We start from the raw sequence: 12083 nt of genomic DNA, 5'->3' as shown, positions 1-12083 counted from the left end.
TAATATTTTTTTTTTTTATATTCTGCAGGTGACAAAAACAAAAAAACGAAAAATTTTTTGTTGTTTTACAAAAAAAAAAAAAAAAGAAAGTGGAGCCTAAAGGTTGAAATTCACCACAACAACCTTCAAAGGACTTATGGCCTTTGTGACGGGGCCAAGGAAGCATTAATAAACATTCATAACCAGAACGGAGGGGCCCTCCCATGGCTGCACAGCTGAGTATACAGAGCTTTCTATAGTCGCATTCATTGGGGTTAATCTGATTGTACATGGTTCAACTGCTGGACTTCTGAAGTGTGGCAGAATTACAAACATGTTTTTTTTTTTTTTTTTTCCCAAAACCATCTTTTAAGTAGTTTTAATTATTTCTCTTGGACAGAATTGATCAAACATAATATTCCAGTGGAAGTAAAACCGTAGGGCAACTCTCCCAGACAGTGCGTGTTCACAGTAGGTCCCATCTCCCTTACCAAATTTCATTTCTACTTTGCATGTTACATGGATTCACATCATCTGCATGGTTAAATGCATGTGATAATGTAATCCCATCACATCCATGACAGCGAAGGAGCTCAATGAATCAAGGGACTGGCTGCTGAGGAGACGAAGGCGTGATCCCGTGCAGACGCATGAGCACGCGTACGCACACACACACGTACACACACACACGCGGATTAGGATGAATACTAACAGTGCAGCAAGGTTTTCTGAGCCAACATGAAACCAGCGACCCCCGCCTCCACTCCCCGCCTCTTTTCTCGGTCCCGGCTCATCCCTTAAGCCCTGTGTCTCCCACCTCCTCACAACAAAACCGCCCATCACTCACATACCGTTTGTAATTCTTCACTCTGACACCGAACCTGAGACAAAGACACAATGACAGGGTACATAAATATTTACAGCATGCATCAAAAGACATGCCAGTCTTCAGTCTGGCAGCCTTCAAAGTTAACGACATCAGTGGCAACATGTGGAACCAATTCTGAAACATGAATGGATTTTCTAAGTGTGGTGTTAATGCCACGTGGCAGGACAAGGCTGTTTACTTTTTAATGTGGCCCCATGGTTATTTGGAGTCTTCGGGAATGGCAGCCATTTGTTCAAATTGATGTGAGAGAAGGAGTGGACAAAAAACAAAAACAAAAAAAAAAAACAACAAAAAAAAATGGTTTGAATAAATCAAAAATAAAATGCAATGTCACTTTAAATGTCTTGCACTCATCTGAACTCTTGTTAATAATATGCCAGGCATAGAAAAACAAACACTTTTCCCAGGTAGAAAATCACATCTGTGGAGCGTGGTTGGGCTTAGAGGCATAAAATGAATGAATCATGCAAAACTAAGCGCAATGAAGCCACAAATAAGTACACATTACAAAGCCTTTGAATCTTAAGTTTAAAGGCTTAAAACGACAACTAAATTCTCTTTGGCCTCTTGAAGAAAAGCCTTTTCACTCTTTAATGCACAAATTGAATGATAAGCTGACTGAGGATTTCTCCATTGTTCAGTTATTTAAAATACTTTTTGAATAATTTAAATCCCAAACATAATATGCGAGGAAAACATGGCAGAGTGGCAAAGTCAATATTATACCTCGCTGCCTGTTTAACTGTCTTTTAACAACTAACTTTTGTTCAAAATAGTCCCCATAGCAGTAAACCCATTGATGCACAAATGTAAAACAATCAGTACACAAAAAAATGCTTTAGTATCCTGACAGCTCTTGTTTTGTCTTCAAGCTATGTCAGTTGTCAAATCATCAAGGTCTTCAGCATCTTCAGGTCAGCCATGACTACGTTTAGTAAATCTCATCATGACTTTACTCTAATAAACTCTAAATCACTTAACTATCATCATCATCAACAACATTTGATATTTGATCTTTTTCTTTTTTGTCATTTATTGAACATCAGCTTTACAAAACAAAAATAAATAAACTGGAACAAAGAACTGAACCAATCAAAAAAAAGAAAAAGAAAAAAAAAGCCATTTTGTGACAATGAAGGTGAAGCTCCAAAGAATAATTTTTTACTGAAACCCCCCCCGCCCCCAGATTTTTTCAGGAAAGACTACAGTACCAGCCGGATTCAAATGTCAGAGCTAGAGATTTGCGTTGATTGCTCTCATGAAAAGAAAAATAATTGCAATTTCCACCCAATACAAAAACATAATAATATTAGACTGAATTGTTTATCGATGTTGTGTTTTCAATAACACCAGCATTTTCATTCAAACGAAAGAGCAGGTGGTGTTATCAAATGCTTTCTTCACTTTGATAAGCAGTTTTTTTGTTTTTTTTTTAATAAGGTGTTGGAGTTTTGGTTTGAAGAAAATTTTGAAACGACAAATAGTTGGCAGGGTAACGTTTGTAAATAGCTATAATATATCAATGTCAAGTGATTTCACACCATATAATATGTTTAATTATTCTAGGCAAAGTCTAGTTTGCATCAAAACAAGAAAAAAAAAGTTTCAGGGATAAAGATTTATTGCAATGTATAAAATTGTTTCTTAAAATTTATTTGGGCATGATTTGAGGTCCCAGGTAAGTGTTGTCAAACAACTGCTGTTTCAAAACAAGACAACAAATATCAATACTGTTTTTTTTTGTCATTTTTAAACACCCCAACACAGTACCTAGACAGGTAAAAGAAATGTGAATAGTTGTCCACTGTCACAACCACTGGGCATCAAAAGTTTAATTTGCGCCTTTAGTTTTCAAAGACGTTTAATTCCACAAACATAGAAAAGTATCCATTTGTTCCACTTGCATCTTGTCGTCGTTTCAAATAAAACTTGGCTGGATCATAGCTGACCTTGGAGAATAACAGAGGAAGGCTTTTTTTTTTTTTCGGTTTTAGGAATAAACCTCAAAGACCTTGGATGCCTTTAAATTTAAATGAATCATCCCCAAATGCCTAATTAAAGCATCCCTGATGCTAGCTGCAGCTTGTTGCATTTATGAATGCTGTGAGCCCATTTGTTTATTCTCTCATCTTTCTAAGGAAGTGTTTGTCGTTCAGGGAAGATAAAAAAAAACAAACCAACAAAAGAACTGAGCTTGTTGCGTGGCTGTAAAACAAGTCCGCCCGTCACACTCCTGAGAGTTATGGCCCTAAGCATGGCTTGTAAAGGCATTGTTTATACCCTTTAAAAGCCTTCAAGTCTACAGGTAGGAACACTTGTTAAAAATAATACTTTTATTTTACAATAGGAGGTGGGATAACAATGTAAATGGATCTCGTCAAAAGGCTTCTTCCAAAGCACACCCAGTCAGATCTTCAAATAAATGGCACATATTTACACTGCAGCCCAACTGAGACAATATTCAGCTCTGTTTTTAGTAAAGTGGAGAAACTGTATCTTTTGGGTAAACTTTTGGACTACTGCTGTTGAACCGTGCAGTGAACTTTCCTTTCTGAAACCCTACATTTCTGAAACCGCCATACAAAGCAGAAAGCAGTCTTTAAGACTGCACCATCCTCACACCACAGTTACATTTCTCTCAGCCAAGTGTTGTGCCAAGTCAGAAAACCACTGGCCCGAGTGGGGTCAAGCCCATGTGAGGCACACCCTTCTACTGTCAGGCCACAACCACACAGATGAGAAAAATGTTGTCACTGGAAGCCACTTGGACAAGCCTTGACCTTGGCTTCTGATGATGGGAACGACCACTCTTTAAAGCAAGCTGCCAATGTGCATTTTTATGTTTTTTGTTTTTTTTCTTTCACATTAAGAAGAAATGATTATTTTCTCAAGATTTTCTTTGGAGCCTGGTGCTCATTCATACGAAGTTAAAAATGTCTATCTTCTGATCGTTACAAAAATTGAGAATAGTATTCTCAAGGAGGGGCACAATCAATGTGCTGTTTTCTTTCGTCAGGAAATTAAAATATTATATAAGGGTGGGTATGGTTATTGAGTTTGAACATTATGACGTCTATGGAAATTTTCTGCAAAAGAAAAAAAACCCTCATACTACTTACTACCGAGCTTTATGATAGTATTTTCTTTCAGAGAACAAATTCTGTACAAATGTTTCGCATGAATTTATTCATAACTTCAAATCCAAGCATCAGATTTAAATTGTTTTATACATTGTTTTTACCGTTTATCAGAGTTAAATATACGGATATTTGTTACAGGGTATATTTGCCCTACTTGTTTTCTTGAGCTTTTAAAAACTTTTAAGGGTTTTTCAGCTTTTTATAACAAACATATACATTAACTTGTACTGCAAAACTGCAAATATATTAAGGTGGACCCCTTTGAGGTTAACAAATAAAACTGACCCAAGTGCAAAAAACACAGTTCAGTGATGGACCCCCAAACATGGGTGTTGTGAAAATTGTGTGAAAATGTTACTGTTTAAAAATGGTGACTTTTGCCACCTGTAACTGGGCGATAGGGAGCTAATCCACCGCAGGAGTTATGCAGAGATTGGTTTTGATCATGAGGATGTTGCAGGAAGGCATGATCAATTTGGCAGCAAATTTCAAGAAACGAAAATTGTCACATATAAGTTTCTGTTAGTTGCATGTGTGGTAAAAGAAGAAGGGAATTGTGTGCACAGCTCTAAAACAAACAAACAAACAAACAAATAAAAAAAAACATGTTTTATTTTAGCTTACAGTCACACAACTTTTTCAAAAGTAAAGTTTTCACAACTCTTTAGACATTAGCAAAAAAGCACTCTGTGTACAGATTCTTACGAGAAATCTCTGTGCAAGTCTCAATATATATTTGCCTTTGTCTCCAAACAAGATAATGTTTGTCTGGGCAGACTGGGCGCATTTGGTTACTGTGCTCCATAGGGTTACTTTAATGCATCTGTAGTCCTCCCAGCTTGGCCAGCAGAGAATCATGGCAGCCTCACACTGCACATTTCCAACAACAAAGGATTACAATACATTATATGGAGCACAATGACTCACAAAGAAGAATAATGGGTTTAACGAGTGGTTTTCCCTCCCTCACACGGAGACTTTGCATACGTATAATTATTCCCGCCTATGTTTATCCCTGGATATTCTGTAATGACTCAAGTTATTGTGCTTTCACTACAAAAATCATGGAGTCTTTGAAAACAGCCTGCACCTTATTACTGAGACCAATCTTTATAGCATAGCGACTTTGAAAAAAAAGTTAATGAGTCTAAGATTTAATAGATAATTGAGGAGGCAGCTGAAAGTCAATTTAAAATTAGAAGTCTATTTGTTCATAATGTGAGAATAGATATGATTGAGATATGTGGAAAAGTTTCACACAGAACAATATAAAATAAGTCAAAAATTGATTTTTCCTGTCTTCAGAAAAGTGAAAAAGAAAAAAAGAAAACATTATGTTTTTTTTTTCTTTTTCTTAAATATTTCTAATGGGACAATTAACATAAAATTCTCATCAAATCTCAGAAGCAATCCAAGCAATCCACACATTCAGAAAAACAGTTTTGTTTTACAATTGCAATGACAAAAAGTAGTTTTCAACACTCTTGCATATTACATTCAACCCTTTGTTGAAAGGCCTCTCTTGGCAACAGCAATATCAAGCTACAATGGAGAAACTAATCACATGCATTGCTCACCTGTTCTCACACAAACTCTCTTCAAAATCCAAAAGGTTCTGTGGGTTCTTTCTATGCAGTCTGATCTTCAGTTCTTTCAATAGATTTGCAAGTGGATACAAGTCAAGCGCTTAACTGGGCCATTCTTCAAGTTTTTGCTTCCACTCTAAAAGCCAGTTAAGAGTTTCCTTGGCCTTGGGTACAGGAATACCGTCTTGCTTGGAAATCCAATCTAGTTTTGTTTGCAGATTTTTATCAAATATGTCCACACCAGGATGCGAAATCCCCCTTTTGGCCCGGTGGTTCTGGTCTGAGGTGCAACAGAACCATCATTTCTTCAAACAATGTGTGCGATGACATCGAAAGTATTCAGATTTAGACTTATGTGACCAGACTATTTTCCAGTACTTCACTGGCTTGTCCAAACCTTCTGAGTCAAAAATCAAGTTTTGATTGTAAATGTAATTAGTTGTTTCTAAATGATTGCATTGTAGAAGATTTCTCTTCCACAGTAGGCCCTGTGAACCACGTCTGAGCACTAATGGAAATATCGCCCTTTTTTTTTTGTTTTTTTTTTTTTAATAAGTGTTCCTTAAGCACTAAACCACGAGGGCTTAATGTGCCAATCTAGTACATTAGAGATCACAAACTCACTGACCGATGCTGACCCTCGAACCGGTGATTGCACCTAACACAATGCTGGAATGTATCACATTAGCCGGGCAGTTAGTTATAATCATTGCCACTCGGTTGGCAGAGAGAGTTGAGTGCCACTTCAGCTCTAACAATAAAGTGACAGAGACAGGCAAGACAAACAGAAGTGGAGATAAAACGGGGTTCCAGCAGAGAGTGCTTATGTCCACGATGACGACGGCTATATTTTGCATCGGTTTGAGTCATGTGACCTTGGCTGTACAATTATGGTTCTGGGTTCTGCTGCACTGAAAGCAGCTCAATGACATTTTACTACTTTGCCGTGAGTAGACAGGACCGCATTGATTGCCACCAGAACTGTTTGTCGACTGGGTCTTACTGCATTTCATCAGAGTTAAGCGGTTCAATTGCAGTGCGAAATGAGGGGGTAGAGAGAACGGAGCCTTATGCAGTCTCTAAAAAAACAAAATGCAGCACAATGCGGAGACGGTTCGGAAAGATGAATGCGTCTGCCCTTTGTCTCTAAAAGAAACATTTCGGTTCAAGTCAAATGTATCTGTGTGGCACGTTTCAGGAGAAAGGGAGTTCAAATTGATTTACACTATAAAACGACACAAGAACCAATTATTATGAAACGAGCAACAAACGTTACATTTTGTCAAATGCCATCATCAAAGTCATCAAGAATAATTAACATCATAATATATTAATCAATATTCCAGTTGTTATTGCTTAAGGGACACTCTACGCAGGTGCATTTTTGCCTTTATTTACAGGATCTCACTGTTTTGCATCTCTGACTCAGCTGTCCAACTGCTTTAAAAATACGCCATGGTCAACAGTGTTAAAAGTTGCGCTGAGGTTCCAACAGAACCAGCACTGTGGTTCTGCCACGGTCCATATTTATGTGCATAGTAAGGTAAGGTAAGGTAATTTTATTTATATAGCACATTTTCAGCCACAAGGCAATTCAAAGTATTGAACACTTTGACAAGGAAAGTCTTGGTACTGTGGTGAGAATGGAAACTGGACTGAAAGACATCAAAGCAGTTTGTTATTGTTAAGAACCTATTTAGCTGTTGAACCACAGCTTTTTCAATCATTTTGCTGAGGACTGGAAAGCTGGAAACTGGGCTATAGTTTTGTTTTTATTTATTTTTTTATTAAAGATACATATATATATATATATATATATATATATATATATATATATATATATATATATATATATATATATATAAAACATCAGATGTACTGCAGTTCCTGCCTGTCACAGTTAAGGTCAGTACTCATGATTCAACAATAAGAAAGAGAGTCTAGGTAAAAATGGCCTCCATGGGAGGGTTCCAGGGCCAAAACCACTGCTGACCAAAAAGCACATAACTGTTCCCAAGCCTTCTGGGAAAATATTTTGTCAATTTGCAAGATGACAAAGTAACTTTCTGGGAGGTGTGTGTCATGCCACATCTGACCTAAAACTAACAGAGCATTTCAGAAACAGAGCACCAATACTGACAGTAAACCATGTGCTGATAAACTGAATATCTGCGTAGTTTAAGATTAAACTGTTTTATTTTTGGGTCGTTGCTTGAACATTTGAGCAGCACTTTCACAAATGATGTAGTCTAAAACATAAATTGGGTCACTAGGAAGAAGCAAAGCTTATGTCTGTCAAAGTCTGCGGCAGTCTCGCTTAGTTTGAGGTCAATTTATGTATGGCACAGCATTGGACGAAAAGGCAATAGAGGAGAGCTATTTACTTTCATCAACATATTTTTATATGCCAATAAAAGGCAAGGCAGATACTCAATAGGCCAATGGGGATTTAAGAATGATCTTTAGGCAGGAGGGGAAATCTTTGGGATACAAAATTTCCTTTCAAAGTATTACCATTATGTCGCAATGCTCAATTTTGCTGATTGCTGAACACAAAAGTAATAAAATCAAAGAATGATAAAACACTACTGAGTACTAGTACACACAGCAAGTACATACTGCTGTGTACATGCAATTTAAGCAAAGATATATAAGCAACTTAACTGTCCAGTTCAAAAATTATACCAAATTGAAGCTACACAGTTTCATTATTATTACTTTAGAGCCCGCAGCTTCAAACAGAATATGTTACAAACCTGGTTTTGTCAAACCGTTTCATTAACTGGAGAAAATACAGATTTCCCAAACCTTGGATGACAAATTGACATGTTACAGTCGCACCTCACTGCATCCTCATAAGAAGCGGCTGAGGGAAGATACACAATACTACACAAAGAAAAGCACACATGGTGCCAATGCGTGCTTGACACAAAATGTAAACAACTAGCAAACAGAGCAAAAGAACCTAAAGAAAAACATTTTCTTTTTCTAAGGTCAACAGCTTGCTTATAACAAAGAAGAAACTTCAGAAATACTGTTTGTCTGGTAGCAACTGTGAAACTTTCAGAAGTTAGAAGTAAAATTATGCAGAGATGCTGGAAAGTATAGAAACTAGAACAGAACAACTCGCGGTCATGGATTGAGTGTTTGTGGTCTTTGATGAGCGAAATGTGGCCCTTCTCCCAGAGCATCATTCATAACGGGGGCAGGACAACATGAACAACTTCTCTACTGCTTACTAAGATGTCTATTGCTGTTGGAATAGTATACAATAGAAGAAATATGACCACACTTTGTAGCCAGCTAATAAAAGAGTTGGCGTTTATTTCGCAAATTCAGTTTAAACACTTAACCTTAGGATTGTAGCTACACAAGTAAATGGCCGTACATATTGTCCCAATATTTTCATACTTACTGCATATTTTACATCTAATTTTCATACACGTAGAACGGATGAGAGAGCAAGCACTGGTTGTCTATTCCTTCGATAACTCACCTGAGTGTGGGATGAGTGGGTGCTCCGTCTTGTGGCAGGGAGATTCAGGCAGCAGCACCGGCCCTCTCCTGCTGGCAACACCACAAGGGCGCAGTACCAACATGCACTGCAACAGCAGCAGCGCATGCTGGATAACAGGGCGTCCCATGGGGGTCTGGGCTTTGCTTCTTTTCTCCTTAGGCCTCAAAGGCCAAGAGCAAGAGGGCACACCTGGTAGGACAGGAGGAGAAAATGACAGATTAATGCTTAGGGAAAACGTGTGATCTGCATACAGTTTCAGTTTGGCCACGATAAATCTTCGTCATCTGCTGTATTCCCTAAAGTGTTTAGACGAGGAAATGAGAAAAAAGATATACGTTCCGACTGAGAAGCAGAGGCGAGAAGGGGAGCGAATGTGAAAGACGAAAAGGACAATATTCTGCAGATTTTGGCAGAGGTGTGTGAACTTCTCACAGGCACAGAGGGACTTTTCACCAGTGACGCCGAGTGCATGAATCAGACATGGTCTGCATTACCTCACTCACCTAAGGTGGGCATCGATGTCCGTTAGTGGCAGAAATATGCCTCCTTTGACGAAGTTTTTGTTCCCAGTGAGGTTAAACCTTGAAATATTTCTTCAAGGAGCGCGGAAGCAGCTCTCTGCATTTTGTGTATTTATGTGTTTTTTACATTATTTATAGTTTATAACTTTTTGTGTGCCAGTGAGTAAAACTTCACCTGCTTCCCTAAGGGTCAACTGAATGCTTTGTGCTGCTGTAAATCTTTTTTTTTTTTTTTGTATTCACAGCTGAGGCCCTCTGATTACAGAACGCGATTATTATGTTACGCATCAAACAGATTTATGCTGGATGGAAAACTCAGTCGCAGCAAGAAAAACAAGGGAGTTTGCACAGCTCAGTTGTTCATAATTTCTTTCTTTGTGGGGGTGAATTGATGAGCTGTCTAGACCACCTACATCATTAATTTTTAATCATTAATATGATGCTATTGCAGGAATGATTCACGCTGCGAGCAGCAGAAGCAGGAGAGCTCCACTGACTTTGCATGGCTCATCACTGGCAGCAATTGGTGGTGAAGTGAGTAAAGATAGTGAAGATTATAATGGAAATCATTGGTTTCATTTTTCCCAAAAGGTATTTCCAGTTGAAATTGAAGAACACTTCTATTTTCTTTATTTCATGTGAGCTGTGGGTTTCATTTGTTATGCTGACGAAAAGAAAAACCGACAACAACAAAAAAAAAAACAGAACAACTCTCTCTCCTGGATGGAGTCGATTTAGTGTACATTGCAGGTAGCAAATAGTAAAAATAAAAAGATTAATTTTGTCTTCATGCATGAAGGTAGAAAATCAGCTTGCTGACAAAAAAAAAAAAAGCAAAACAAAGCCTAACTCTCTCTGTAGGCAAACCTTGCCTCCACTGTTCCCTGAAGTGTGAATCTTCCTTCAAGCTTGAACTGACGGTGGGGTGCAACATGAGACGCGTTTCTGTTCAAATTCTCAAATAAGATCACAACGGTGAAAGTTTCTTCCCGTTTTTTTGTCTTGAATTTCTTGAAAGGTTAAATTGAGTTCTGTTTGCAGGATCTCGGGGCATATTTCTGTGAGGCACAGGCGAGAGGAGATTTAATGCAAAGCACCTGTCATCTGCAGAGTAGAAAGCAACACCCTGACAGTTTCTCACTAAAGCCCATTTCCCTTTTGTCTTGGTACTTCTCACATCAGCTTCTGCAGTCCTTTTCTTTCATTTTAGTCGTTTCAAAGTCCATTTCCCTCTCCTGCTAGTTGCCTCTGCGATCCATAACAACATTTTCCTCAACAAAATCCAATCTCACCCTCTAGACTTATGCCTAGGACTTTCTTTCAACTGTTGGTCCCCTAATGTTTTATGTCTGCATTCGCTTAAAAAGAATATGTCACAATCTGCAGAGCAAAGAGGTGTCTCTAACTAAGGAAATTAGATATGGTGAGTGTTTACGTGGAACAGAGATTTAGTCTCTTGCATTCACAGGAATTTCTGTAAGCGAATGTGCAAGCACAAGTGGCTTTCACACATGCAATGAGGTAGCAGAAAGAAGCTTAAGCTCAGATCAGCATGTAGAAAAACCCGAGTTAAATCTTTCTCTCAAAAAAAAAAAACATGCATGTTTTCAAGCGTGCCTCCGCACGTGAATTCTCGGCTAGAAAGAGCCACCGTGAGATTGTAAAATTATTAAGAACGCACCATGACACAGACTATCAATCAGAACATAGATGGTCTTTGCAAGACCTCGACAATGTTTTCTGGTGTACATCAAGGACACAGTGCAATCTGCATAAATCATTAGTAAAATCAGAGTTGTTCATTAATATGGGGATTCAACATGGGTCCCTGTCATTCCCAAGCCAAGGTTACAACATTAACCTTAGGCTGGGTTTAAACTCATCCGACTAACTCATTACGATGCATTCAGTGGCACGGCCGCCTGCTGGGGCAGAATGTGCACCAATTAAACAGAATTTTAAAAAGACATCTTTACCCCCAAAATGCGAGGCAATTATAAGCTCAATTCGACGGCAAGTTTGTGACGCACTCGTCTTCCCCACTGGTGAAGGGCTCTCGGATGGGGAGAAACACGCAGACCTCCAAACTGCATAAACCTTTTAACGTATCCTCCAAACTTTTGACCCAAAACGGGGTTTAAGATTTTTCAAGTTGTGTTTTTTGAGAAGAGGAGGGGCAAGAAGGAAGACAATATGCAAGTCGGATTAAATAGTGTTTATATTATATCAAGTCCTTATTATTAAGTAGCTTTTTTCCTGTCGTATTTTTGATTAATCTCCCTTGGTGATAAGTTCCAAATTCAAATCTTTAGCCTCCTCATGACGCTACATTATATATCATCAGTATTGCCTTCACACTGAAATAAGGTTTTCCAAAACAGTTCCAGGGATCCTGGACACCAAAGGAAAGTCTTATTTCAGCATTTAAACACATAGATAGACATTTATGAT

At 38.2% G+C, this 12083-nt stretch overlaps 1 protein-coding gene across 4 annotated transcripts in view; it reads right to left on the bottom strand.

Annotated features, from left to right (window-relative positions):
* The window catches only part of sema5a (sema domain, seven thrombospondin repeats (type 1 and type 1-like), transmembrane domain (TM) and short cytoplasmic domain, (semaphorin) 5A), a 173679-nt gene that overhangs the window by 137110 nt on the left and 24486 nt on the right, over positions 1 to 12083 (bottom strand). For all 4 annotated transcript variants that reach the window (XR_001424644.1, XR_001424643.1, XM_015029807.1 and 1 more), the window contains exon 2: positions 9091 to 9300. Coding sequence is in view for 2 of the 4 variants with exons in the window: in XM_015029807.1 (XP_014885293.1) it covers positions 9091 to 9238 (148 nt within the window). In the remaining 2 variants the exon portion in view is untranslated. The remainder of the gene's footprint in view (positions 1 to 9090; positions 9301 to 12083) is intronic.

The sequence above is a fragment of the Poecilia latipinna genome, unplaced genomic scaffold (assembly GCF_001443285.1).
Source record: "Poecilia latipinna isolate Pla-1442-1.1 unplaced genomic scaffold, P_latipinna-1.0 Scaffold164, whole genome shotgun sequence".
NCBI lineage: Eukaryota > Metazoa > Chordata > Actinopteri > Cyprinodontiformes > Poeciliidae > Poecilia > Poecilia latipinna.
Note: the sequence above shows the minus strand (reverse complement) of the source record. Positions and strands in the feature narration are given on the sequence as shown.